This window comes from Cetorhinus maximus, chromosome 8 (genome assembly GCF_964194155.1).
Source record: "Cetorhinus maximus chromosome 8, sCetMax3.hap1.1, whole genome shotgun sequence".
NCBI lineage: Eukaryota > Metazoa > Chordata > Chondrichthyes > Lamniformes > Cetorhinidae > Cetorhinus > Cetorhinus maximus.
Genome location: NC_135886.1, coordinates 12,416,963 through 12,443,422, shown reverse-complemented (window position 1 = coordinate 12,443,422; position 26,460 = coordinate 12,416,963). Strand labels below are relative to the sequence as shown.

General features: G+C 43.5%; 1 protein-coding gene across 1 annotated transcript in view; it reads right to left on the bottom strand.

Annotated features, from left to right (window-relative positions):
* Positions 1-703: 703 nt before the first annotated feature.
* wnt2bb (wingless-type MMTV integration site family, member 2Bb) overlaps positions 704-26,460 on the bottom strand; it is a 92,167-nt gene continuing 66,410 nt past the window's right edge. Inside the window, exon 5 of the mRNA XM_078546438.1 lies at positions 704-2,258. Within this exon, the coding sequence (XP_078402564.1) occupies positions 2,029-2,258 (230 nt within the window). The 3' untranslated portion in view covers positions 704-2,028. The remainder of the gene's footprint in view (positions 2,259-26,460) is intronic.

The window sequence follows — 26,460 nt, the reverse complement described above, 5'->3', positions numbered from 1 at the left end:
TCCAGCACTTTTTGTTTTTGTTTCAGATTTCCAGCATCCGCAGTATTTTGCCTTTATATAAGAAATAGGAACTAGAGTAAATTGTTCAGCTCCTCGAGCCTGCTCTGAAATTCAATAAGAACAGGACTTTCTGATATTTGACCTCAGCTACACCTTCCTGCACTATCCCCACTTAATGCCCTTAGCATGCAAAAATCTAGCAATCTCCATCTTGAGTACACTCAATGATTGAGCATTCACAGCTCTTTGGGATCGATAATTCCAAAGATTCATAACCCTTTGAGTGAAGAAATTTCCCCTCAGCTCAATCCAAAATGCCCGGCCCCTTATTCTGAGGCTATGACCCTGTATTCTAGATTCCCCAGTGAGGAGAAACACTTTTTCAGATCAGCATTAACCCCGTCAGGTCGCTTAAGAATTTTATACGTTGCAATTAGACCACCTCAAGCCTGTTGCGCCATTTGAAGACTGACTTGTACTTCGACTCCTTTCACCAGCCTTTGCTCCACATCCTTTGATACCCAACGAAAAAAATAAATCCATCGAACACAGATTTGAAAATTTTCAATTTCCGGTTTCCACAGCTTTCGAGGTGGAAGTTGGGGCGAGTTGTGTGTTTCCACTACCCTTTGTGTAAAAAAAAATTGATCCTAAATTCACCTGTGAATTGCTTGACTCTGATTTGAAGATTGTACTTCCTCCATTTCTGACTGGAGACTGAACTCACAATACACACGGCAGAACATGGGCTCCAGCCTAACTTTTTTTTTTCTTTTTTAATTAGAAAAAGGTTTGTCTGTGAAAATGCAAACAATATATGCAGCTGGGATACCTTCAAACTACGGTACAGTGTAGAATGCATTTATTTTGCATTAGCTTATGACTGTAGGAACTGCACTTGCAGACTGCCAAACATGAACATACTGATATGAAAACAGAAAATGCTGTAAAAACTCAGCAGGCCTGGCCAGCATCTGCGGAGCGAGAAACAGCGTTAACGTTTCGAGTCTGAATGACTCTTCTTCGAAGCATTCTCTGAAGAAGAGCCATAGGGACTGGAAACATTTAACCCTCTTTCTCTCGCCACAGAGGATGTCAGACCTGCTGGGTTTTTACAGCATTTTCTGTTTTTATTTCAGATTTCCAGCATCCGCAGTATTTTGCTTTTATATTAACATACTGATAGTAGTGTAAGAATTATTACAATATTTTAAAAAAAAAACATTCTTAAACCATATAAAGTTCAGGTGAGTTGCACTATTGAAATCAGCAGCAGTGAACCAGAGCCTCATTCTTAATGTCTTCACAGACTTCCTGTTACAGTTTGAAGGCTTATATGGACGCGAATCAACGGATAGATTAGTTATAACCAGGCAAGTCCCTCTATCACTCTCACTCGCGTTGTCTCCCTCTCTCTCTCTCTCTCTGCTATCCTCTTGTAGCTAATGTTCATAGTGCAGGTTGTCTTGTTAATACAGAGTTATACAACTGCCTTCAGAAAGTGCAGGCCCTTGTTTCTCGTGCAGAATCGCAGCTTCACATCCTTCTGAATGATCTTTAGGAGCGGTCAGCAGCTTTTCCACTTATTAATAAGGCATTGACGTACCAATAAAAAAAAAACAAAAAAAAAAAAATACCAGATTGGAGAAATTAGTCGCATGCAGCTGGTGTTACAGGGAGATCCTCATCACTTGACAACTACAGAAGCCGTGGTGTGCTTCACCTTACAGAGTCTCTTGTTTAATGGGCAGTTGCACTGTCCCATTCCAAAAAAAAAATTAACATTGCGAATGATAAGGTTCAGGATTTACGCTTTATATTGCAATTCCCCCTACTGATAAGGAATATGCGATGATTTACTGAACATGTCCAGCGGTTCACCATGGTCCCCTGGGAGGTGTAGTCCATTCTTTAGTGCTTCACAGGGTATTAATTAAAGACAAAAGCCATGCAGCTAAACTACAACTCCCCAAAAATGCCACGCGCCTTCACGCATATCCCATATTAAGGCGGCTCTGCTCGCTGAAATCATGTCTGGTCAAGCCAGTCTGCACGTTTAGGCGCTTTGCAGGTGTGAAAGTCGACTGTCTCCTGGCACTCTTTGCACTTCACCGCACAGCACCAGTGGAACTTGCACTCGCACTTAGTGACTCGCACGACTCGAGTGGTGTCATAGCCCCGACCGCAGCACATCACTTCGCACCCATCCGTATCCCTCGAGGACTTGTTGCACATTCTTCCTGCTGTACCCAAAGACCCTGGAAGAAAGAACAAAGGTGGGACTGTTGAAAGGTGGTAAATGCAGCGAGACACACGAGACAGGCATTCCCTTTGTAAAAGTTCAATGTTAAACAGACGTCAGGTAGATTTGGAAACCAAATGACTTTGGTTGAGGTCACTCATTGGCCAGGTCACTCAAGAGAAGCCCCTGCTCTTCCTCAAAACAGTGTCACGAAATTACACCCGCCTGACTGGGGGACCAGGGCCATGGTTTAATGTCTTATCTGAAAGATAGCACCTCTGACAGTGATTCAGAGACAAGAGGATGCAAAGCTTAATGAGCTGGGGCAAAAACAAAAATAGCTGGAAAAACTCAGCAGGTCTGGCAGCATCTGCGGAGAGGAAGACAGTAAACGTTTCACGTCTGTATGACTCTTCATCAGAACTGAAGTTCATGAAGATCTGATGAAGGGTCATACGGACTCGAAACATTTACTGTCTTCCTCTCCGCAGATGCTGTCAGACCTGCTGAGTTTTTCTAGCTATTTTTGTTTTTGTTTCAGATTTCCAGCATCCGCAGTATTTCGCTTTTATCTTAATAAACTGGGACTTTGATTTGAGGTGCCTGTGATTTATATCCTGTGCTCCACAGCACAGTTATGGATATGCATAGATATGGATGGACAAAGTTTCTGTGAAACACAAAGGGTCCATTTCAGCTTGAACTATGGGAATTGTACAACAATTTCCTTTTATTGAAATATAATCGGAACATTCACTATGGAGAAGGACGATATAGGTGTAGAAATCAGGGAGGAGGACTCTGATATACTTGAACAAATTAGCATTGAAAGGGAGAAGGTGTTAATGGTTTTAGTGGGCTTAAAAGTGGATAAATCCCCAGGGCCAGATGAGATGTATCCCAGGCTGCTGTGTGAGGCAAGGGAGGGAGATTGCAGGGGCTCTGACACTAATTTTCAAATCCTCTCTGGCCACAGGAGAGGTGCCAGAGGACTGGAGGACAGCGAATGTGGTACCATTATTCAAGAAGGGTAGTAGGGATAAACCAGGTATTTGCAGGCCAGTGAGTCTAACACCAGTGGCAGGGAATCTATTGAAAAAAATCTGAGGGACAGGATTAATCTCCACTTGGAGAGGCAGGGATTAATCAGGAATAGTCAGCATGGCTTTGTCAGGAGGAGATCATGTCTAACAAATTTGAATGAATTTTTCAAGGAGATGACTAGTTGTGTAGATGAGGGTAGTGCAGTTGATGTAGTCTACATGGACTTCATAAGGCTTTTGACAAGGTACCGCATGGGAGAATGGTCAAGAAGGTAAGAGACCATGGGATCTAGGGCAATTTGGCAAATTGGATCCAAGATAAATTAGTAGCAGGAGGCAGAGGGTGATGGTCAAAGGTTGTTTTTTGCAATTGGAAGCCTGTGACGAGTGGTGTACCACAGGGTTCGGTGCTGGGACTCTTGTTGTTTGTAGTGTACATTAATGATTTAGATGTGAATATAAGAGGTATAATCAGTAAGTTCACAGATGGCACAAAAATTGGTGGTGTCATAAATAGTAAGGAGGAAAGCCTTAAATCACAGGACGATATAGATGAGCTGGTAAAATGGGCAGAGCAGTGGCAAATGGAATTTAATCCTGAGAAATGTGAGGTGATGCATTTTGTGAGGACTAACACGAAGGGAATACACAATGAATGGTAGGACCCTAGGAAATACAGAGGTTCAGAGGGTCCTTGGTGTACATGTCCATAGATCCCTGAAGGCAGCAGCACAGGTAGATAAGGTGGTTAAGAAGGCATATGGGATACTTGCCTTTATTAGCCGAGGCATAGAAAAAAGAGCAGGGAGGTTATGTTGGAGCTATATAAAACACTAGTTAGGGCACAGCTGGAGTACTGTGTGCAGTTCTAGTCGTCACACTGTAGGAAGGATGTGATTGCACTGGAGAGAGTGCAGAGGAGATTCACTAGGATGTTGCCTGGGCTGGAGCGTTTCAGCTCTGAAGAGAGACTGGATAGGCTAGGGTTATTTTCCTGAGAGCAGAGAAGGCTGAGGGGGACCTGATAGAGGTATACAAAATTATGAGGGTCATAGATAGGGTAAGAAGAAACCTTTCCCCTTAGCGGAGGTGTCAATAACCAGGGGGCATAGATTTAAGGTAAGGAGCAGGAGGTTTAGAGGGGATTTGGGGAAAAATCTTTTCACCCAGAAGGTGGTTGGAACCTGGAACACACTGCCTGAGGGGGTGGTAGAGGCAGGAACCCTCACAACATTTAAGAGGTATTTAGATGAGCACTTGAAATGCCATAGCATACAGGGCTACAGGCCAAGTGCTAGAAAATGGGACTAGAATAAATAGGTGCTTGATGCCCGGCATGGACATGATGGGCCGAAGAGCCTGTTTCTGTGCTGTATAACTCTATGACTAAAACTTATGAAATGGCAAAAATCAGAAAAGGTCATTAAAGTTCATCTCTCAAATTCGGCAATTGTCTGATTACAACATCCAGTTCCATTTGAAACACCCTTCATGTTTTTATCTCTCCTATCCTGTCCTTCAGATTATTCTAAATGCTGAGTTGAGTAAAGAGTTGTTCCTAATTATCTATTTTAAATTTGCTTCCCACTAATTTCTGTTTGTATCCTGTAGTGTTCACTTAATAACTGCTGAAGATCTTAGTGTTCAAACATTTAACTTGCACAGACCTCATCTGGAGCAACTGCGTTCAGTCTTGGGGACCACAAACCAGGAAGGACATATTAGCCTTGGAGGGGGTACAGTGTAGATTCACCGGAATGAAAACAGCGTTTAAATTATGAGGACAGGTTGTAGAAAATCGGCAGGCATTCGCGTGAGTTTAGGAAGGCAGCTCACTACCACCTTCACAAGAGAAATTAGGGATGGGCAATAAATGCTGGCCTAGCCAGTGACACCCACATCCCATGAATGAATAAGAGAAGGAGGTTGAGGGGGTGATAAAATCAAGGTTTTTCAAATAGCACAGGGATACAAAGAAACTGTTTCCTCTGGTGGGGAAATCCAGGACAAGATGGCATCAGCTTAAAATTAGAGACAGGCTGTTCACCGAATCACAAAATTGTTACATCACAGAACAAGGCCACTCAGCCCATTGTGACTGCACCGGCTCTCCAAATGAGCGATTCACTTTCCTATCCTTCCGTCTTCTCCCCATAACTCTGCACATTCTTCCTTTTCAGATAACAGTTCAATTCTCTTCTGAATGCTTTGATTGAACCTGCCTCCATAACACTATCAGGCAGAGCATACCAAACCCTACCCACTCGCTATGTGAAAAAGATTTTCTCATGACGCTTGTGCTTCTTTTAGCAATTACTTTAAATCTGTGCCCTCTTGGTCTCGATCCTTTCACAAGTGGGAACAGTTTTTCCCCATCCACTCTGTCCAGATCCCTCATGATTTTGAATACCCTCTATCAAACCTCCTCTCAGCCTTCTTTTCTCTAAGAAAAATGGTCCCAACTTCTCCAATTTGAATAAAAGCAAAAAACTGCGGATGCTGGAAATCCAAAACAAAAATAAAAATACCTGGAAAAACTCAGCAGGTCTGACAGCATCTGCGGAGAGGAACACGGTTAACGTTTTGAGTCCGTATGACTCTTCAACACAACTAAGGAAAAATAGAAGAGAGGTGAAATATAAGCTGGTTTAAGGGGGTGGATGGGACAAGTAGAGCTGGATAGAGGGCCAGCGATAGGTGGAGATTGCCATAAGATGTCATAGACAAAAGGACAAAGAGGTGTTGATGGTGGTGATATTAGCTAAGAAATGTGCTAATAGGTGACATTAAGGGTAGAAAGCAGGGCGAGCAAGGGACACCCCCACTAGGGCTATCTGTTCCTTCCCTAGAGTTTCAAAGAATGAGGAGTGACCTCACTGAAACTTACAAACTTCTTACAGGACGTAACAAGGGGGATGTAGATAAGATGTTTCCTCTGGCTGGTGAGTCTAAAACCAGGGGACATAATCTCAGGATAAGGGATAGGCCATTTAAGACTGAGATGAGGAGGAATTTCTTCACTCAAAGGGTGGCGAATCTTTGGAATTCTCCACCCCAGAGGGCTGTGGAAACTCCGTCATTCAGTACGTTCAAGAGAGAAATCGATAGAGTTCTGGAAACTAATGACATCAAGGGGTATGGAGATTGTCCGGGGAAAGGCATTGAGGTTGATGATCAGCCATGATCTAATTGAATGGTGGAGCAGTCTTGACAGGATGAATGACTACTCCTGTTCCTATGTTCCTATGTCTGAAGTCCTCATTCATGCCAGGACACAGAGATTTGAAGTTCCAGTTCCAAGCTGGAGACTCTTCACCTTTTTTTCTTGGCTACCCATTTACCATTTGCTTGTCAGGGCAGGATCCTTAATCCTCATGCACCCATCAAGGAAGGCTGCTTTTTGGGGGTCAGTACTTCATTGGCTGGGGCTGCCCAGCTGAGGCAGGTGATGGTTGGCGAATAGAATGTGATGATCTTTTCCACCACTGGGGGCAACCCTTCCCCTTCCTCTTCCCTAGCTCTCCCCCTACACTAATCGAACTGGACTTCTAAACCATAAACTGCTACCTCCCATTCCCTGTTGAGATAAGGGTGAAATGTCCACTCTATTTGTTATGGAGGATGAAGCATCCTCTTCATTTGTTTTTTGGCTACATAGCTTGGGTAGGATTTGGAGACACAGATTGCCCAGTATCTGCATCTCCTACATGACCGAATCCAGAGGCAGTGATTCCCTATGCTCGGAACTCACTTTGTTGCCGGAGTTGCTGGAAGTTGCTTGCTTAAAGGGGTCACCAGCCACTTACAGGACACCACTCCATTTCCTTCGACTCTTCCAAGCTGGACCCACAAGGCAGTGGGTAATATTTGATGCATAGCTGGGACCTGGTTGATGGATGCCAGGCCGTACCCACATGCCAGTGGTCCTATATATTGCCTCTCTGGAGGACCAAGGTTCCCCTGAGATCCCCTGCAGTTCCGCCTAGGGCCCAAGGGTGCCTAGTTGCCATGTGTCACTGCGAGGAGGCAGTACAGGTGATCTTGGTAATGCAGAGGCTGGGCAGTGGCAAAAGAGACTTACGCAGTCGGCTCCCTTTTTGCAGTAAGCTAGATAGTGGCAGTGGATCATGCAACTGCACTTGACGCATAACATCACACTGTGGCAAAACCATTGACACACAAGCAAGTCAATGCTAAGAGCATGGAACCACGGTGCAAATGGAATTTTTTTCCCCTCCATAGAGATGATGGCAATTAGTGCAATGTTGGGCTGGGTAAATATCAGAATGGAAGTGTTATCAAGGTTATATTAATGGTCTGAGGTGATCAGCAATCATTGGGCTTAGTGGTTCCAACTCATTGCTGAAATCATGGGAAAGTTATCCCTGGAAAGCAACCATCCTGGGCGGGATCATTGGGACTGAGGTTGGCTAAATATTCTGCAGTTGGTGAAAGAAATCATTAGCATAGTTTATGACCTGCCCATTTCACTGTCCAGCTGAGAACCAGTTTCACCTCCTAACTTGTCTGAGCTAAAAGCAGAAATGCTGGAAATACTCAGCAGGCCTGGCAGCACCTGTGGAGAGAGAAACAGAGTTAACGTTTCAGGTCAAATGGATGACAGCCGTATACCCAAAGACCAGTGAAATGGCCACTGGGTCACAGCCTCCTGGGTACCCATACCTGCAAGCAACATATGAAGATGGCGGATATTGGTACAGACAACTGGGAGACAGTCGCTGCCGACTGTGACCTCTGGTGGCTGACTGTTTGGAGGGGCATTGGAAGAGGTGAGCAGAAATAAAAAGCACAGCTGGCCGAGGAGAGGGCCCAGGGAAAACAGAGGCCAGCGCATCGTACACCTTCTCAGCCCACTGTCTTCCTCAGCAGCAAAGTGGCAGAGAGTGCCATGTAAGAGTGGGGATACTGAGCCACACCATGTGATGCTTAACACCGAGTGGACCACCAGGGCGCAAACCACCGTCTTATGTAACATGATTGAGTCCTTGATAGGGAAAATTTTGTAGGATTGGATTTGATGACATTTTGATTAACACGCTTCATTTGTCATAATGTTCTCATTAAGTACTTTTGAATATTCATATGAAATCCCACTTAGCTTTTTCTGAAGGCTCATTTTCCAAATTGAAACAATATGTGTTCAAACATTAAGAGAAGTCAATATCGGCAGTTGAGTGCTAGTCTTGTGTGATGTAAAATCTTTGATCTAATACATGAATCGAGTGGTCCCCACTTTGTGTGCTAATCTTTACATTCAAAGCATGATATGATTAAAATGCCCCCAGTGTGGTCTTAGTAACATTAATGAGCCTAATTCTTGCTTTTGTGCCAATTTATCATAACAACCAGTAAATTACAAAGGTTAAATGCCAGATGCAGTACATTGCATACGCAAATCTGCAGGTTACAAAAATTCTAGCAGAAGTCCTTCAAATGTGCAGTAATTTCTAATTGTGCAGTTACACGAATCCCAGGGTGCAGATATATGGATCTCAGGGTGCAGATACACCGATCTAGGGGGTACAGATACACTGATCTAGGGGATGCAGATACACTAATCTAGGAATGCAGATAGACTGATCTTGGAATGCTGATACAATGATCAAGGAATGCAAATACAATGATCCTGTGGGTGCAGATACACTGATCGAGGGGGTGCAAATACAGTGATCTATGGGTGCAGATAGACTGACATAGGGAATGCAGATTCACTGATCTAGCAAAGCAGATACATTGATCTGATGGTGCAGATACATTTATCTAGGATGGCAGATACACTGATCTTGGAATGCAGATACAATGACCTAATGTGTACAGATACAATGGTCTAGGGTGTGCAGACAAACTGACCTAGGGAATGCAGATTCACGGATCTAAGGGGTAGAATATACTGATCAAGGAATGCAGACTCACTGATCTAGCAATGTAGATACACAGATTTAATGGGTGCAGAAATATTGATCTAGGAATGCAGAAACACTGATCTGGGAAAGCAGATACACTGATGGAGGAATGTAGATAAATGCCCTGGGGGTGCAGATACACTGATGTATGGATGCAGATATACTGAAATAGGTGTGCAGATACACTGATCTAGAAATGCAGATACACTGATCTAGGGGAGCAGTAACACTGATCTAGAAAAACAGGTACACTGATATAAGAATGGAGATACACTGATGTGGGGGAGCAGATACATTGATCTAGGTGGAGCAGATACACTGACCTAGGAGTGCAGATACATTGGCCTAAGATGCAGATGCACAAATCTATGGGGTGCAGATACATTGATGTAGGAATGCAGATACACTGATCTATGAACGCAGATACAATGATCTAGGAATTCAGATACATTGATCTTGGATTGCAGATACAATGGTGTAGGGGTGCAGATACGCTGATCAATGGGGCACAGATAGTGACATTGGAAAGCAGATACACTGATCTAGGACTGCAGATACACTGATCTAGGGGAAGCAGGTGCAATGGTCTATGAGGAGCAGATGCAATATCTAGGGGGACCAGATGCAATGATTTAGGGGGAGCAGATACATTGATCTAGGGGTGCAGATACACTGGCTTAAGATGCAGATACACTGATCATGGAATGCAGATACAATGATCTAGGAATTCAGATACACTGATTTGGAATGCAGATACACTGATGTAGGGGTGCAGATACACTGAGCAATGGAGCGCAGATGGTGACATTGGAAAGCAAATACACTGATCTAGGGTGTGCAGCCACACTGATCTAGGAATGCAGATATACTTATCAAGGAAACCAGTTACACTGATCAAGGAATGCAAATATACTAATCTAGGAATGCAGATACAATGATCTGGGAATGAAGATACACTGATCTAGTGGGTGCAGTTACACTGTTCTAGCAATGCAGATACACTGATCTAGGAATGAGGATACACAGATCTTGGAATTCAGATACACTGATCAAGGAATGCAGATACATTGATCGAGCAATGCAGACACACTGATTGAAGAATGAAGATACACTGTTCTAGGAGTGCAGATACACAGACATAGGACTGCAGATACACTGATCTAGACAGTGCAGAAACCCTGATTTTTGGGGTATAGCCACACTGATCCAGGGGGTGCATGTAAACTGATCTAGGGTGTGTAGATACACTGATCTAGGGCGTGAGTATACATTGAACTTGGGGGTGCAGATTCACTAATCTAGAGGTGCAGAGACATTGATCCAGTCTAGTCGTTGGTTTGTAGTTACACTGATATTGGAATGCAGCTAAATGTTTCTTAGAGGTATAGATACAGTCATCTAGGAATGCAGATACAATGATCTAGGCGGTGCAGACACACTGATCTAGGAGTGAAGATACACTGGTCTAGGAATGCAGGCACACTGATTTAGGGGTGCAGATATACCGGTTGAGGAATGCAGATACACTGATCTATGGGTGCAGATGCACTGATGTATGGGGTATATATACATCACTGATCCAGAGGTGAAGATACACTGATCTAAGGGCTACAGACACACTGATTTAGGAATGCAGATACACTGTTCTAGGGGGTGAAAATATACTGATCTAGGTGGTGAGGACACACTGCTCTAGGGTGTGCAGATACACTGAAGTAGGGGTGCAGATACACTGATCTAGGAGGTGCATATACACTGATCTAGGAATGCAGATACACTGACCTTTGCAGTGTAGATAAATTGATCTAGGGGCTGCAAGTACACTGATCTAGGAATGCACATACAATGATCAGTGTATGTGCATTCATAGATCAGTGTTTCTTCACCTCTAAGGTCAGTGTATTGGCATTCCTAAAATACTGTATCTGCACCCCCGAGATCAGCGTATCTGCACACGCTTGACCTGTGTACCTTCATTCCTGGATAAATGTTTCTACACCCTCTTAATCAGTGTACCGGCATGTCCTAGATTAATCTATTATAACCCACTAGTTCAGTCTATCTGCATTCCTATAGCAGTCTACTGCATTCCTAGATCAATATATCTGCAGCACCTAGTTCACTGTATTTGCTTTCCTAGATCAATGCATCTGCATTCCTCAATCATTCAGTTCCTGTCCAAGTCACTCGCCATCCTGACTTGGAAATATATCACCATTCTTTCACTGTCACTGGGTCAAAATCCTGGAACTCCCTTCCTAATGGCACTGTGGGTGTACCTACATACATGGACTGCAGAGGTTCAAGAAGGCAGCTCACCACCACCTTTTCAAGGGCAACTAGGGATGGGCAATAAATGTTGGCCCAGCCAGCAAGGCCCATGTCCCATAAATGAATTTTTAAAAAATGCACTGATCTAGGAATGCAGGTACACTGATCTAGGGGGAATATATACACTGAAATGGTGGGAGTAGACACACTAATCTAGGGCGAGCAGATACACTGATCTAGGGGAGCAGATACACTGATCTTGGGGAGCAGATACACTGATCTTAGGGTGCAGAAACACTGGTCTAAGAAAGCAAGTAGACTGACCTAGAGGGAGCAGATATACTAATCAAGGAGTGCAGATACAGTGATCTTGGAATGCAGACACACTGATCTAGGAGGTGCAGATAAACAGATGTAGAAGGGCAGGTACACTGATCTTGTAATGCAGACAGAGTGGTGTAGGGGTACAAAAACAATATCTATAGAGTGCAGATACACTGGCCTGGGAATGCAGATACACTGATCTAGGAATGCAGATGCACTAATCTAGGAATGCTGATACATTGATCTAGGAATGCCGATACACTGTTCTAGGATTGCAGATACACTGGTCTGGGGGTTGCAGATACACTGGTCTGGGGGTTGCCGATACACTGATCCAGGAATGCAGATACACTGATCCCAGAATGCAGATACACAAGGGGTGCAGTTGCACTGATCGAGGATGCATGGGTCTAGGAATGCAAAAACACGGATCCAGAGAGAACAGATGAGCAAATCTAGGAATGTAGTTACAGTGATCGCCGAAGGCAGATACATTGATCTAGGAGGTGCAGATGCTCTGATCTAGGAAGTGCAAATTCACTGATCTTGGAATGCAGATAGAGTGGTGTATGGGTACACAAACAATATCTTTGGGGTGCAGATACACAGACCTAGGAATGCAGATACACTGATCTGTGGGAATATATACACTGATCTGGGGGTTGCCAATACACTCATCCAGGAATGCAGATACATTGGTCCCAGAATGCAGATACACAGTTGAAGGGATGCAGTTGCACTGATCAAGGAGTGCGGATGCACGGGTCTCGGAATGCAAAAACACTGATCTAGAGGGAACAGATAAACTAATCTAGGAATGCAGATACAGTGATCTCCAAAGGCAGATACATTGATCTAGGAGGTGCAGATACTCTGACCTAGGAGGTGCAGATTCACTGATCTTGGAATGCAGATAGAGTGGTGTATGGGTTCAGAAATGATATCGTTGGAGTGCAGGTACACAGACCTAGGAATGCAGATACACTGATCTAGGAATGCAGATACTCTGATCTAGGAAAGCAGATACATTGAACTGGGAATTCCATATATCGATCTTGGAATGCAGATACACTGATGTAGGGGTGGAGACACACTATCTAGGGCATGTACATACACCGATATAGGAGGAGTAGATGTACTGATCAATGGGGTACATATACACCGATGTAGGGGTTACATATACACTGCTCTACGGGGTGCAGACCTAGTAAAGCAGATAGACTGATCCAAGGAGTGTAGATACACTGAGGTTGGAATGAAGATACAGTGATTTTGGGCTGCAGAAACACTGATCCAGGAGGTGCAGTTACATTTATCCAGGAATGCAGATATACTGATCCAGGAGCGCAGGTACAGTGATCTCAGAGTGCAGATACACTGATCGAGGAATGCAGATACACTGACCTAGGGGAGTGGATACATTGATTTGGAGTGCAGAAACTCTGGCCTAAGAATGCAGTTACATTGACCTAGGAGTACAGAAACACTGATCTAGGAATGCAGATACACTGAACTAGGAATGCAGAACCATTGATCTGGGATTGCAGAAACAATGATATAAAAATTCAGAGACACCGATCTTGTAATGCAGATATACTGATTTATGGGGAGCAGATGCGCTGATCTGGGAATGCAGAAAGACCGATCTCATATATGCAGATTCACTGAAGTCTGAATGCAGATATATTTATTCTCAGTGTGCAGATACACTGATCTAGGTGTGCAGATACAGTTATTGAGGATACACTGATCTAGGAATGCAAATGCAATGATCTCGGAATGCAGATGCACAGATCTTGGAATTTAGATATACTGAGTAGCGGGTGCAGGTGCAATGATCTAGGGGGAGTAGATACATTGGTCCATGGGTGAAGATACACTGATCTATGGTATGCATAGATGCATAGTGTGTACTTATCAAGAAATACAACTACACTGACCTAGCAATGTAGATAGACTGACCAATGAATGCAGATACACTGATCTAGGAATGCAGGTTCAGTGATGTAGGGAGTGCAGATGCACTAATCTAGAGGGAGCAGATACACTGATCCAAGGGCGCAGATACACTGGCCTAAGATTCAAATACACTGATCTATGGGATGCAGATACACTGATCTAGGAATGCAGATACATTGATAGAGGAATGCAGATAGGCTGGTGTAGGAATACAGATAAACCGATCTAGGAATGCAGATACAATGATCTAAGAATGTAGATACACTGAACTTGGAATGCATATTCACAGATCTGGGGGGGGGGGGGGGGGGGGGTGGGTGACAGATACACTGACCAAGGATACATTGATCTAGGAATGCAGATACATTGATTTGGGAGAGCAGATACATTGATCTAGGCACGGAAGGGGGCCATTTGGCCCATCGTATCAGCACCAGCTCTCCAAATGAGTATTATGATCTAGTGTCATTGCCCTGCCTTTTTCCCATACTCTTGCACATTGTTTTCTATTCAAATAATCATCTGATGCCCTCTTGAATGCTTCGATTGAACCTGCCTCCACCACACTTCCAAGCAGTGCATTCCAGGCCCAAACTACTCATTGTGTGAAAAAGTTTTTTCTCACATCACATTTGCTTCTTCTGCAAATCACTTTAAATCTGTGCCTCTTGTTCTTGATCCTTTTATGAGCGGGAACAGCTTCTCCCCACCTACTCTGTCCAGCCCCCTCATGATTTTGAACATCTCTATCAAATCTCCTCTTAGCCTTCTTCTCTCCAAGGAGAACAGTCCCAACCTCTCCAATCTATCCTCATAGCTGAAGTTTCTCATCCTCGAAACCATTCTTGTAAACCTCTTCAGCACTCTCTCCAATGTGTTCACATCCTTTCTATAATATGGTGCCCAGGACTGTACACAATATTCCAGCTGAGGTCTAACAAGGGTCTAATATAAATTCAGCATAACCTCCCTGCTCTTGTACTCTATGCCCCAATTAATAAAGCCCAGGATACTAAATGCTTTGTTAACTGCTCTCTCCACCTGTCCTGCCACCTTCAGTGATCTATGCACATATACACCCAAGTCTTTCTGCTCCTGCACCCCCTTCAAAATTCCACCCCTTATTTTGTATTGTCTGTCCATGTTCTTCCTATCAAAATGCATCACCTCACATTTCTCCACATTGAACTTATCTGCCACCTATCTGCCCTCTCCACCAACTAGCCTATGTCCTCTTGAAGTTCCATACCGTCCCCCTCGCAGTTCACAACACTCCCAAGCTTCGTGTCATTCGCAAACTTTGAAATTGTCCCCTGCACAGCAAGTCTAGATCATTAATATATATCAGGAAAAGCAAGGGTCCCAATACCGACCCTTGGGGAACTCCGCTACAAACCTTCCTCTAGCCTGAAAAACATCCATTGACCATTACTCTGCTTCCTATTTTTCAGCCAATTTGTATCATGTTGCTACTGTCCCTTTTATTCCACGAGCAATAACTTTTCTCACAAGTCGGTTGTGTTGTACAGTGTCAAATGCCTTTTCCAAGTCCACGTACACCACATCAACAGCATTACCCTCATCGACCTTTTCTGTTACCTCTTCAAAAAACTCCAGCCAGTTAGTTAAACTCAATTTCCCCTTTAGAAATCTATGCTGGCTCTTCCTTATCAACCCGTATTTTTCCTTGTGACTATTAATTCCATCCTGAATAATTATTTCTAGACTCTTTCCCACCACTGAAGTTAAACTGACTGGTCTGTAATTGCTGGGCTTATCTTTACAACCTTTTTTGAACAAGGACATAATGTTTGCAATTCCCCAGTCCTCTGGCTCCACCCCCAAGTCTAGGGAAGACTGAAAGATTATGGGCAGTGCCCCTGCAATTTCTACTCTCGCTTCCCTCAATATCCTTGGATGCATGTCATCTGGTCCCGGTGCCTGGTCAACTTTAAGTACCGAAGTCTATTCAACACTTCCTCCTTGTCAATTCTGAACCCTTCTAGTGACAGAGTTTCCTCAGAGTCTGTCCCCATGGCCTGGATAGCTCCTTGGTAAAGACAGATGCAAAGTATTCATTTAATATCTCAGCCATGGCCCCTTGGTCCATGTGTAAATTCTCTTTTAGGTCCCTAATCATCCCTACTCCTCCTTTTACCAGCCTTTTGCTATTTATATGCCTATAGAAGACTTTGGGATTCCCCTTTATGTGGATTGCCAATCTTTTATCATAATCCCTCTTCGCTTCTCTAATATGCTTTTTCATCTCCCTCCTGAATCTTCTGTATTCCTTTTGGTTCTCAATTGTATTTTCTACCTGACACCTGTCATAAGCGCATTTTTTCTTCTTTATCTTAATTTCAATCTCCTTTTTCATCCAGGGAGCTCTGGACTTGTTTGCCCTACCTTTCCCTGTCGATGGAATATACCTTGACTGTGCCAGAACCAATTCTTTTTTGAAGGTAGTCCATTGTTCAGCTACAGTTTTTTCTGCTAATCTTTCATTCCAATCTATCTGGCCCAGCTCCGTTCTTGCCCCATCAAAGTTGGTTCTTGTCCAGTCTATTGTCTACTGTCCTTTTCTATCATCATCCTAAAACGCACAATACAATGATCACTGTCTCCTAAATGTTCCCCCAATGACACTTGATCCACTTGGCCTGTCTCATTTCCAAGAGCCAGGTCCAACAGTGCATCTTTTCTTGTTGGATTGGACACATACTGCATAGAAAATTCTCCTGAACACAATCTGGGAACTTTTGCCCCTCTCCACCCTTTACACTACCACTGTCCCAGTTTACACTTGGATAATAAAAGCCCCCATCATAACTACTCTGTAATGCTTGCATCTCTGTAATTTCCCTGCAGATTTTTTCTTCTATGTCCTTCTTACTAGCTGGTGGTGTGTAGACTACACCGAGCAATATAATTGCACACTTTTTGTTCCTTAGCTCTAGCTAAATTGATTCTGTCCTTGAACCTTCTGGGACATCCTGTTTCCCCAGCACTGCAATGCTCTCCTTAACCAATACCCCACCCCTCCTTTCCTTCTTTTCCTATCTCTTCTGAACACCTTGTACCTGGGAAAATATAACACCTAGTTCTGCCCTTCCTTGATCCAGGTCTCTGTTATGGCCACAACATCATGTTTCCACATGGCAATCTGTACCTGTAACTCCCCAATCTTATTTAATATACTCCATGCATTCACAAACATGCATAATAACCCTGATTTAGATTTTTTTAACTTTATCCCTTGTCCCAACTTTACCTATTAACTTAATATTTTTTATACTAGTGCTATCTGTCCCTCCCAGTTCACCCTGGTATTCCTCTCTAATATTTTCTCTTGGTTCCTGCACCCCTGCCAAGGGCAGGGGAAGAGCAGATACACTGATCGAAAGGTGCAGAAACACTGGTTTAAGGATGCAAATACACTGTTAAAAGAATGTAGATACATTGCTCTAGGAATACAGAAACACTGATCTAGGTGTGCAGATAAACTGACCTATGAGTGCAGATACACTGATCTAGGAATGCAGAAATGCTGATCTCGAAATGCAGATGAGCCTTTCTTGGAATGCAAACACACTAATCTAGGAATGCAGATAGACTGATCTAGGAATGCAGATACACTGATCAATGAATTCAGATACACTGACCTTGGAATGCAGATATAGTGGTATGGGGTGTAGATACAATGATCTATGAGGTGCAGAAAGTGACATAGGAATGTAGATAGACTGACCTGGGGGTGCAGATACACTGATCTGGGGGTTGCAGATACACTGATGTGGGGGCGAAAATACACTGATCTAGCGAGTGCAGATACACTGATCTAGGGGTTGCAGATACACTGATGTGGGGGTGAAAATACATTGATCTAGCGAATGCAGATACACTGATCTAGGGGTTGCAGATACACTGATGTGGGGGTGAAAATACACTGATCTACTAAGTGCAGATACACTGATCTAGGAGTTGTAGATACTCTGATCTAGGGAAGTAGATATACTGATCTAGGAATTCAGATACACTGATCTTGGAAGACAGATACAGTGGTGTAGGGGTGGAGAGAAACTAATCTACGGGGTACATTCGAATGCAGATACACTGATCTGGGGATGAAGACACACTGATGTAGTGAGCGCAGACACACTGAGCTAGGGGATGCAGATAAACTGATCCACGAATACAGATACACTGATCTAGGAATTCAGATACACTGGTGCAGAGATGCAGATACAGTGATCTACGGGGTACAGATGCACTGATCTAGGAATGCAGTTACCCTGAACCAGAGGGTGCAGATACTTTATTTTAGAAATGTAGATACATTATTCTAGGAATGCAGATATACTGATCTAGGGCTGCAGATACACTGATCTCAGGGATGCAGATACGCTGATCTCAGGGATGCAGATACACAGATCCCGGGAATGCAGATACACTCATCTAGGGGCTGCAAATACAATGATCTCGGGGATGCAGATAGAATCATCTCAGGGGTTGCAGGTACATTAGTGGATGCAGATACCGTATTCAAGGAATGCAGATACACTAGTCTCAGAATGCAAATACAGTGATCTAGGGGGTGCAGATACACTGATCTTGGGCTGCAGATAAAGTACTCTAGGAATACAGATACACTGATCCAGGTGGTGAAGATACACTAATCTAGGGGGTGCAGATGCACTGACCTAGGAATGCAGATACACTGATTGAGGAATGCAGACACAATGATCTAGGAATGAAGATATACTGACTGACCTGGGAATGCAGGTGTACTGATCAGGGAATGCAGATGAATCCATGCAAGAATGCAGATAAATGATCTAGGGCATGCAGATACACTGATACAGGGCATGCAGATGCACTGATATAGTGGATGCAGGTACATTGATCCAGGAATGAAGATACACTGATCAAGGAATGGAGATACACTGATGTAGGGGGAGCAGATGCACTGATGTAGGAATACAGAATCACAGATCTTTGAATGCAGATACAGTGATCTAGGAATGCAGATGCACTGACACTGGAATGCAGAAACATGGATGTAGGGGGTGCAGGTGCTCTGATCCAGGGGGAGCAGACACATTGACCTATGGGATGCAGATACACCGATGTAGGAATGCAGATACACAGATGCAGGAATGCAGATATACTGATCAAGGAATACAGATACACTGATCTAGGAATATAGATATACTGATCTGGGAATGCAGATGTACTGATCACTACACTAATCTAGGAATGCACATAAATTGATGTAAGAATGCAGATACACTGATCTAGGAATGGAGATACACTGATCCAAGATTGCAGATACACAGATCTAGGGGAGCAGATATGCTGATCTAGGAATGCGGGTATACTGATCTTGGGGTGCAGAAACACTGATCTCAGAATTCAGACAAATTGATTTCTGGGGCGTAGATTGATTGAGGGGTGCAGAAACAATGGTGCAGGAATGCAGATACACTGATGTAAGAATGTAGATACAATGATGTAGGAATGCAGATACATTGATCTAGGACCAAATACACTAATCTAAGAATGCAGATATACTGATCTAGGTGTGCAGATACACTGATATATGGGCTGCACATACACTGATCCAAGGGCTACACATACAGTGATCTAGGGGCTGCACATACACTAATCTAGGGGCTTGAAGATACACTGATCTAGGGGCTGCAGATACACTGCTCAAGGGGCTGCAGATGCACTGACCTAGGGTCTGCAGATAATCTGATCTAGGAATGCAGATACACTGTTACTAGAATGCAGATACACTGATCTAGGCACGCAGATAACCTGATCTAGAAATTCAGATGCACTGATCAACAAATTCAGATACAATTATCTTGGAATGCAGATACATTGATCATGGGGTGCAGGTGCACTGACGTAGGAGTCACACAAGGATCTAGGAATGAAGATACACAGATCTAGGCAGTGCAAATACATTGATCTAGGAATGCAGATACACTGATCTAGGGGGAGCTGATACACTGATCTTGGGGATGCAGGTACACCGATCTCAGGAATCCAGGTACACTGATATAGGGGGTGCAGATACAGCATTCTAGGAATACAGATGCACTGATCTAGGTGGTGCAGATACAGTCATCTCAGATCTGCAGATACACTCATCTAGGAATGCAGATACTATGTTCGAGGAATGCAAATACATGAATCTTGGAATGCAGTTACACTGATGTAGGAGTGCAGATACATGGATCTAGGGGGTGCAGATACACCGATCTAGGAATGTAGATATACTGATCTGGGAATGCAGGTGTACTGATCTGGGAATGCAGATACACTCATGTATGAATGCATATAAGCAATCTGGGGGTTCAGATACACTGGTCTAGGGCATGCAGGTGTACTGATTTAGGGTGTGGTGATACACTGTTCCTGGAATGCAGATAGGCTGATCTATGAATACGGGTACACTGATCTAGGAATACAGATATACTGTGCCTGGAATGCAGATACACTGTTCCTGGAATGCAGATACACTGACCTAGGCATGCAGATAACCTGATCTATGAATGCAGAGGCACTGATTTAGGAATGCAGATGCACTGATCTAGGAGATGCAGATACACTGATCTAGGGGATGCAGATATAATGATCTAAGGGATGCAGATACACTGACCTAAGGGATGCAGATACAGTGACCTAAGGGATGCAGAGTCACTGAGGTAGGGGATGCAGATACACTGATCTAGGCGATACAGATACACTAATCTAGGGATGCAGATACACTGAGCTATGGGATGTGGATACATTGGTCTTGGGGACGCGGATACATGGATCTTGAGGATGCAGATACACTCATTTCGGGAATGCAGATACACTCATGTAGGAGCTGCAGATGCAGCATTCTAGGAATGCAGATATAGGTGGGTTAAGGTAGACTTATCTCGGATGTGAAGATATACACTGATCAAAGTGGTGCAGATACATTTATCCAGGAGTGCAGCTATACTGGTCGAGCGTGTGCAGATACACTGATCCAGGAATGCAGATACACTGATCTGGGGGTGCAGATACACTGATCTGGGGGTGCATGCATTGATTTTGGATTGCTGATATACTGATCTGGGGGTGAAGACACACTGATCTAGGGGTTGCAGACACACTGATCCAGGGATGCAGATAGACTGATCCACAAATGCTGATACACTTATCTAGGAATTCAGATACACTGGTGCAGGGATGCAGATACATGAGGTGCAGACACACTGATCTAGGAATGCAGATACACTTATCTAGGGATGCAAAAACACAGGTCTAAGAATGAAGATGCACTGTTCAAGGACTGCAGATACACTGATCTAGAAATGCAGACACACTGATCAAGAGATGAAGATGATTGAGGAATGCACTGATGTAGGAATCACACAAGGATCTAGGAGTGAAGATACATAGATCTAGTTTGTGCAAATATACTGATTTAGGGGTGCAGATACAGTATTCCAGGAATGCAGATACACTGATCTAGGAAGGAAGATACACTGATTTAGGAATGCAGATGCACTGATCTAAATATGCAGACACACTGGTGCAGATACAGTAATCTCAGGTCTGCAGATACACTCATCTAGGAATGCAGATACAATGTTCGAGGAATGCAAAGACATGAATCTTGGAATGCAGATACACTGATGTAGGAGTGCAGATACACTGATCTAGGAGGTTCAGGTACACTGACCTAGGAATGCAGACACACTGATCAAGTGCTGCAGATTCATTGATCAAAGAATGCAGATACACTGATTTAGGAAAGTAGATATACTGATCTAGGAATGCAGGTATACTGATCTGTGAATGCAGATACACTCATGTAGGAATGCAAATAAATGATCGAGGGGGTGTAGATACACTGATCTAGGGCATGCAGGTACACTGATCTAGGGCATAGTGATAAACTGATCCGGGAGGGCAGATATACTGATCCAGAAACACAGATAGACTGATCTAGGATTTCAGATAACCTGACCTAGGAATGCAGATATACTGGTCTAGGCATGCAGATAACTGGATCTAGGGATGCAGATGCACTGCTCTAGGAATGCAGGTACACTCTTCCTGGAATGCAGATACACTGTTCCTGGAATGCAGATACACTGATCTAGGCATGCGGATAACTTGATCTAGGAATGCAGATACACTGGTCTAGGAATGCAAATGCACTGATCTAGGAGATGCAGATACACTGATCTAGGGGATGCAGATATAATGATCTAAGGGATGTAGATGCACTGACCTAAGGGATACAGATATAGTGAGCTAGGGGATGCAGAGTCACTGAGATAGGGGATGCAGAGTCAGTGCAGTAGCAGATGCAGATACACTGACCTTGGGGATGTGGATACATTGATCTCGGGGACGCAGATGCATTGATCTGGGGGATGCACATACACTCATCTTGGGAATGCAGATACATTGATACAGGGGCTGCAGATACAGCATTCTAGGAAAGCAGATACACTGGTCTAGGTGGGTTATGGTAGACTGATCTAGGATGTGCAGATACACTGATAAAGGTGGTGCAGATACATTTATTCAGGAATGCAGATGCACTGGTCAAGCGTGTATGGATACATTGATCCAGGAATGCAGATACACTAATCTTGGAGTGCTAATACACTGATCCAGAGGGTACAGATACCATATTCTAGGAGTGCAGATACACTGATCTAGGAAGGCAGATACACTGATCTGGAGTGCAGATACAGTATTCTAGGGGCTGCAGATACACTCACCTAGGAATTCAGGTACATTGATCTATGCGGCGCAGTGACAATTATCTAGGGGCTGCAGATAGATTAACTTAGGGGCTGCAGATACACTAATCTAGGAATTCAGATACACTGATCTTGGAATGGAGATACACTGGAGTAGGGGTGCAGATTCAATGGTCTACGGGTGTGCAGGTGCATTGATCTAGGAATGCAGGTACATTGATCATGGGGTGCAGGTGCACTGATGTTAGAGTACAGATGCCAGGATCTAGGAATGAAGATACACAAATCTAAGCAGTGCAAATACGCTGATCTAGGAATGCAGATGCACTGATCTAGGTGTGCAGATCCACTGATCTAGGTGTGGAGATACAGTGATCTAGGAATGCAGATACACTGATGTAGGAATTCAGATACACTGTTCAATGGGGATTAGATACATTGATTTAAGGGTGCAGAAAAACTGGTCTAAGAATGCAGATGCACTGCTCTAGGAATACAGAAACACTGATCTAGGAAAGCAGATACATTGACCCAGCAGTGCAGATCCACTGATCTATGGGGTGCAGATACACTTATCTGGGGGTGAAGATATAATATTCACAGAATGCAGAAAGACTGATCTAGGCGGTGCAGATACACTGAACTCAGAATACAGGTGCACTGATCTAGGGGGCACCGATACACTCCTCTAGGAGGTGCAGATACACTCATCCAGGAATGCAAATATATTTATCTAGGAATACAGATATGCTGATAAATGAATGCAGATACACTCATCTAGGAACGCAGATACACTGATCTAGGGGTGCTGATATGCTGGCCTAAGATGCAGTTACACTGATGTGTGGGATGCAGATACACTGTTACATGAATGCAGATACACTGATCTAGGAATTCAGATAAACTGAACTCATGGTGCAGAAACAATGGTCTACGAATGCACATACACTTATTTGGTGTGCCGATACGCTGATACATGGCTACAAATTACTGCTATCATAACTTTTAACAAATTCCCAAATTAATCTCCATTAAGGCAACAGCAACCCATAGACTTAACTAGACACCAGGCAAAGCGTTTTCACCTTACAAATTCAAAATGAGGTTCTTTTCACTTTGGTTCCTGTGGAGGCAGTTGGAGGCTTACAGCTGCTGTTGATCTCACATTGCCTCTGCTCTGCACACCCGAAAACTGCTGAAGTTATGCCTACCATTGCCCATTGAATGTAAATTCTCATTGTATCACCAGCCTCTTCTAACAATAAAACCCTTCCATAGTACCAATTTTATTAGTAATATAAACATATGGCTTGGTATCTGCTTTCATTATTTTCACCCCACTTCTTGAATGCTCTATTCAAACAATGCAAATGCATGCTATCTCTCTTACATATCAAAACTAGTACACATCAAATCACCCAGACTAGCTGGCTTTAATCCAATTAAGACACACCCACAGACTAAACCTCTATTTTAAAAGAAAAATATTTTCCACTAATATTATATACATTAATAGTTTCATGATACAGATACGCTGATCTAGGTGAAGCAGGTGCACTGATATAGCAATGCAGGCACACTGATGCATGAATGCAGATACATTGATCTAGGTGGTGCAGATACACTGATCTAGGGGGCACAGATACACTGATCTAGTAGGTGTAGAAACACTGATCCAGGCATGCAGATACACTGACCTAGGAATGCAGATACACTGATCTAGGAATGCACTCATACATGGGCTGCAGATATACTGATCCAGGAATGCAGATACACTGATCTACAAATGCAGATATACTGATCTAGGTGTGCAAATTCATTGACCTAGCATTGCTGATGCTCTGATGTAGGAATGCATATACGCTAATTTAGGAATGCAAATACACTAATCCAGGAATGCAGATACACTGATCAAGGAGTGCAGATACACTGATCAAGAATGCAGATACATTGATCTATGAATGCAGATACACTGATCAATTAATGCAGACATACTGATCTAGGAACACAGATATACTGCTCTGGGAATGCAGATAAATGATCACAGGGTTACAGATACACTGATCTAGGGCCTGCAGATGCACTGATCTCGGACATGTTGATACACTGATCTGAGGGTGCAGATACACTGATCTAGTTGCTGCAGATACATTTATCTGGGGGTGCAGATATAATATTCTAGGAATACAGAAAGACTGATCTATGTGGTGCAGATACACTGATCTCAGAATGCAGGTGCACTGATCTAGGGGGTACAGATATACTCATCTGTGAATATACTCATCAAGGAATGCAGATACAATGTACAATGAATGTAAATACGCTGATCTTGGAATGCAGATACACTCTTGTAGGGGTGCAGATACACTGATCAAGGAGCACAGATACATTGATCAAGGAATGCAGATACACTGAGCAAGGAGCACAGATACATTGATCAAGGAATGCAGATACACTGATCTAGGATTGCAGAAACACTGAAGTAGAAATGTAGATACACTTATGTAGGATTGCAGATGCACTGACCTAGGAATGCAGGTATACTGATCTTTGAATGCAGGTACACTGATCTAGGAATGCAGGTACACTGATCTAGGATTGCAGATACACTGATGCAGGAATGCAGATACACTGATCTAGGAATTCAGATACACGCATCTTGCTATGCACGTGCACTGATCTAGGTGTTGCAGATACACTGATATAGGGGGCACAGATACACTAATCTAGTGGGTGCAGATATGCTGATCCAGGCATGCAGATACACTGATCTAGGAATGTAGATACACTGATCTAGGGGGTGCAGATACAGTATTCCAGGAATGAAGATAAACTGATCTAGGAATGCAGATACACTGATCTCAGGATGCACATACACTGATCTAGGAATGCAGATGCACTCATACAGGGGCTGCAGATATACTGATCCAGGAATGCAGATACAGTGATCTATGAATGCAGTTACACTGATCTAGGTGTGCAGACACATTAATCCAAGAATGCAGATAAACTGATCGATTAATGGAGGCATACTGATCTAGAAACACAGGTATACTGCACTGGGAATGCAGATAAATGGTCTAAGGGTTACAGATACAGCCTGCAGATGCTCTGGTCTTGGACATGTAGATACACTGACCTGGGGGTGCAGATACAGTAATCTAAATGTTGCAGATACACTTATCTGGGGGTGCAGATATAATATTCTCGGAATACAGAAAGACTGATCTATGTGGTGCAGATACACTGATCTCAGAATGCAGGTGCACTGATCTAGGGGGCACAGATACACTCATCTGTGAATATACTCATCAAGGAATGCAGATACAATGTACAATGAATGCAAATACACTGATCTTGGAATGCAGATACACTGATTCAGGAATGCAGACACACTGATCAAGGAGCACAGATACCCTGATCAAGGAATGCAGATACACTGATCTAGAATTGCAGAAACACTGACGTAGGAATGCAGGTACACTGATCCAGGATTGCAGATACACTGATGCAGGATTGCAGACACACTGATCAAGGAGCACAGATACACTGATCAAGGAATGCAGATACACTAATGTAGGATTGCAGATGCACTGATCTAGGAATGCAGGTACACTGATCTTTGAATGCAGGTACACTGATCTAGGAATGCAAGTACATTGATCTAGGATTGCAGATTCACTGATGCAGGAATGCAGATACACTGATCTAGGATTGCAGGTACACTGATCTTTGAATGCAGGTACACTGATCTAAGAATGCAGGTACACTAATCTAGGATTGCAGATACACTGATGCAGGAATGCAGATACACTGATCTTCGAATGCAGGTACACTGATTTAGGAATGCAGGTGCACTGATCTAGGAATTCAGATACACTCACCTTGCTATGCACATACACTGATCTTGGTGGAGCAGATACACTGATCTA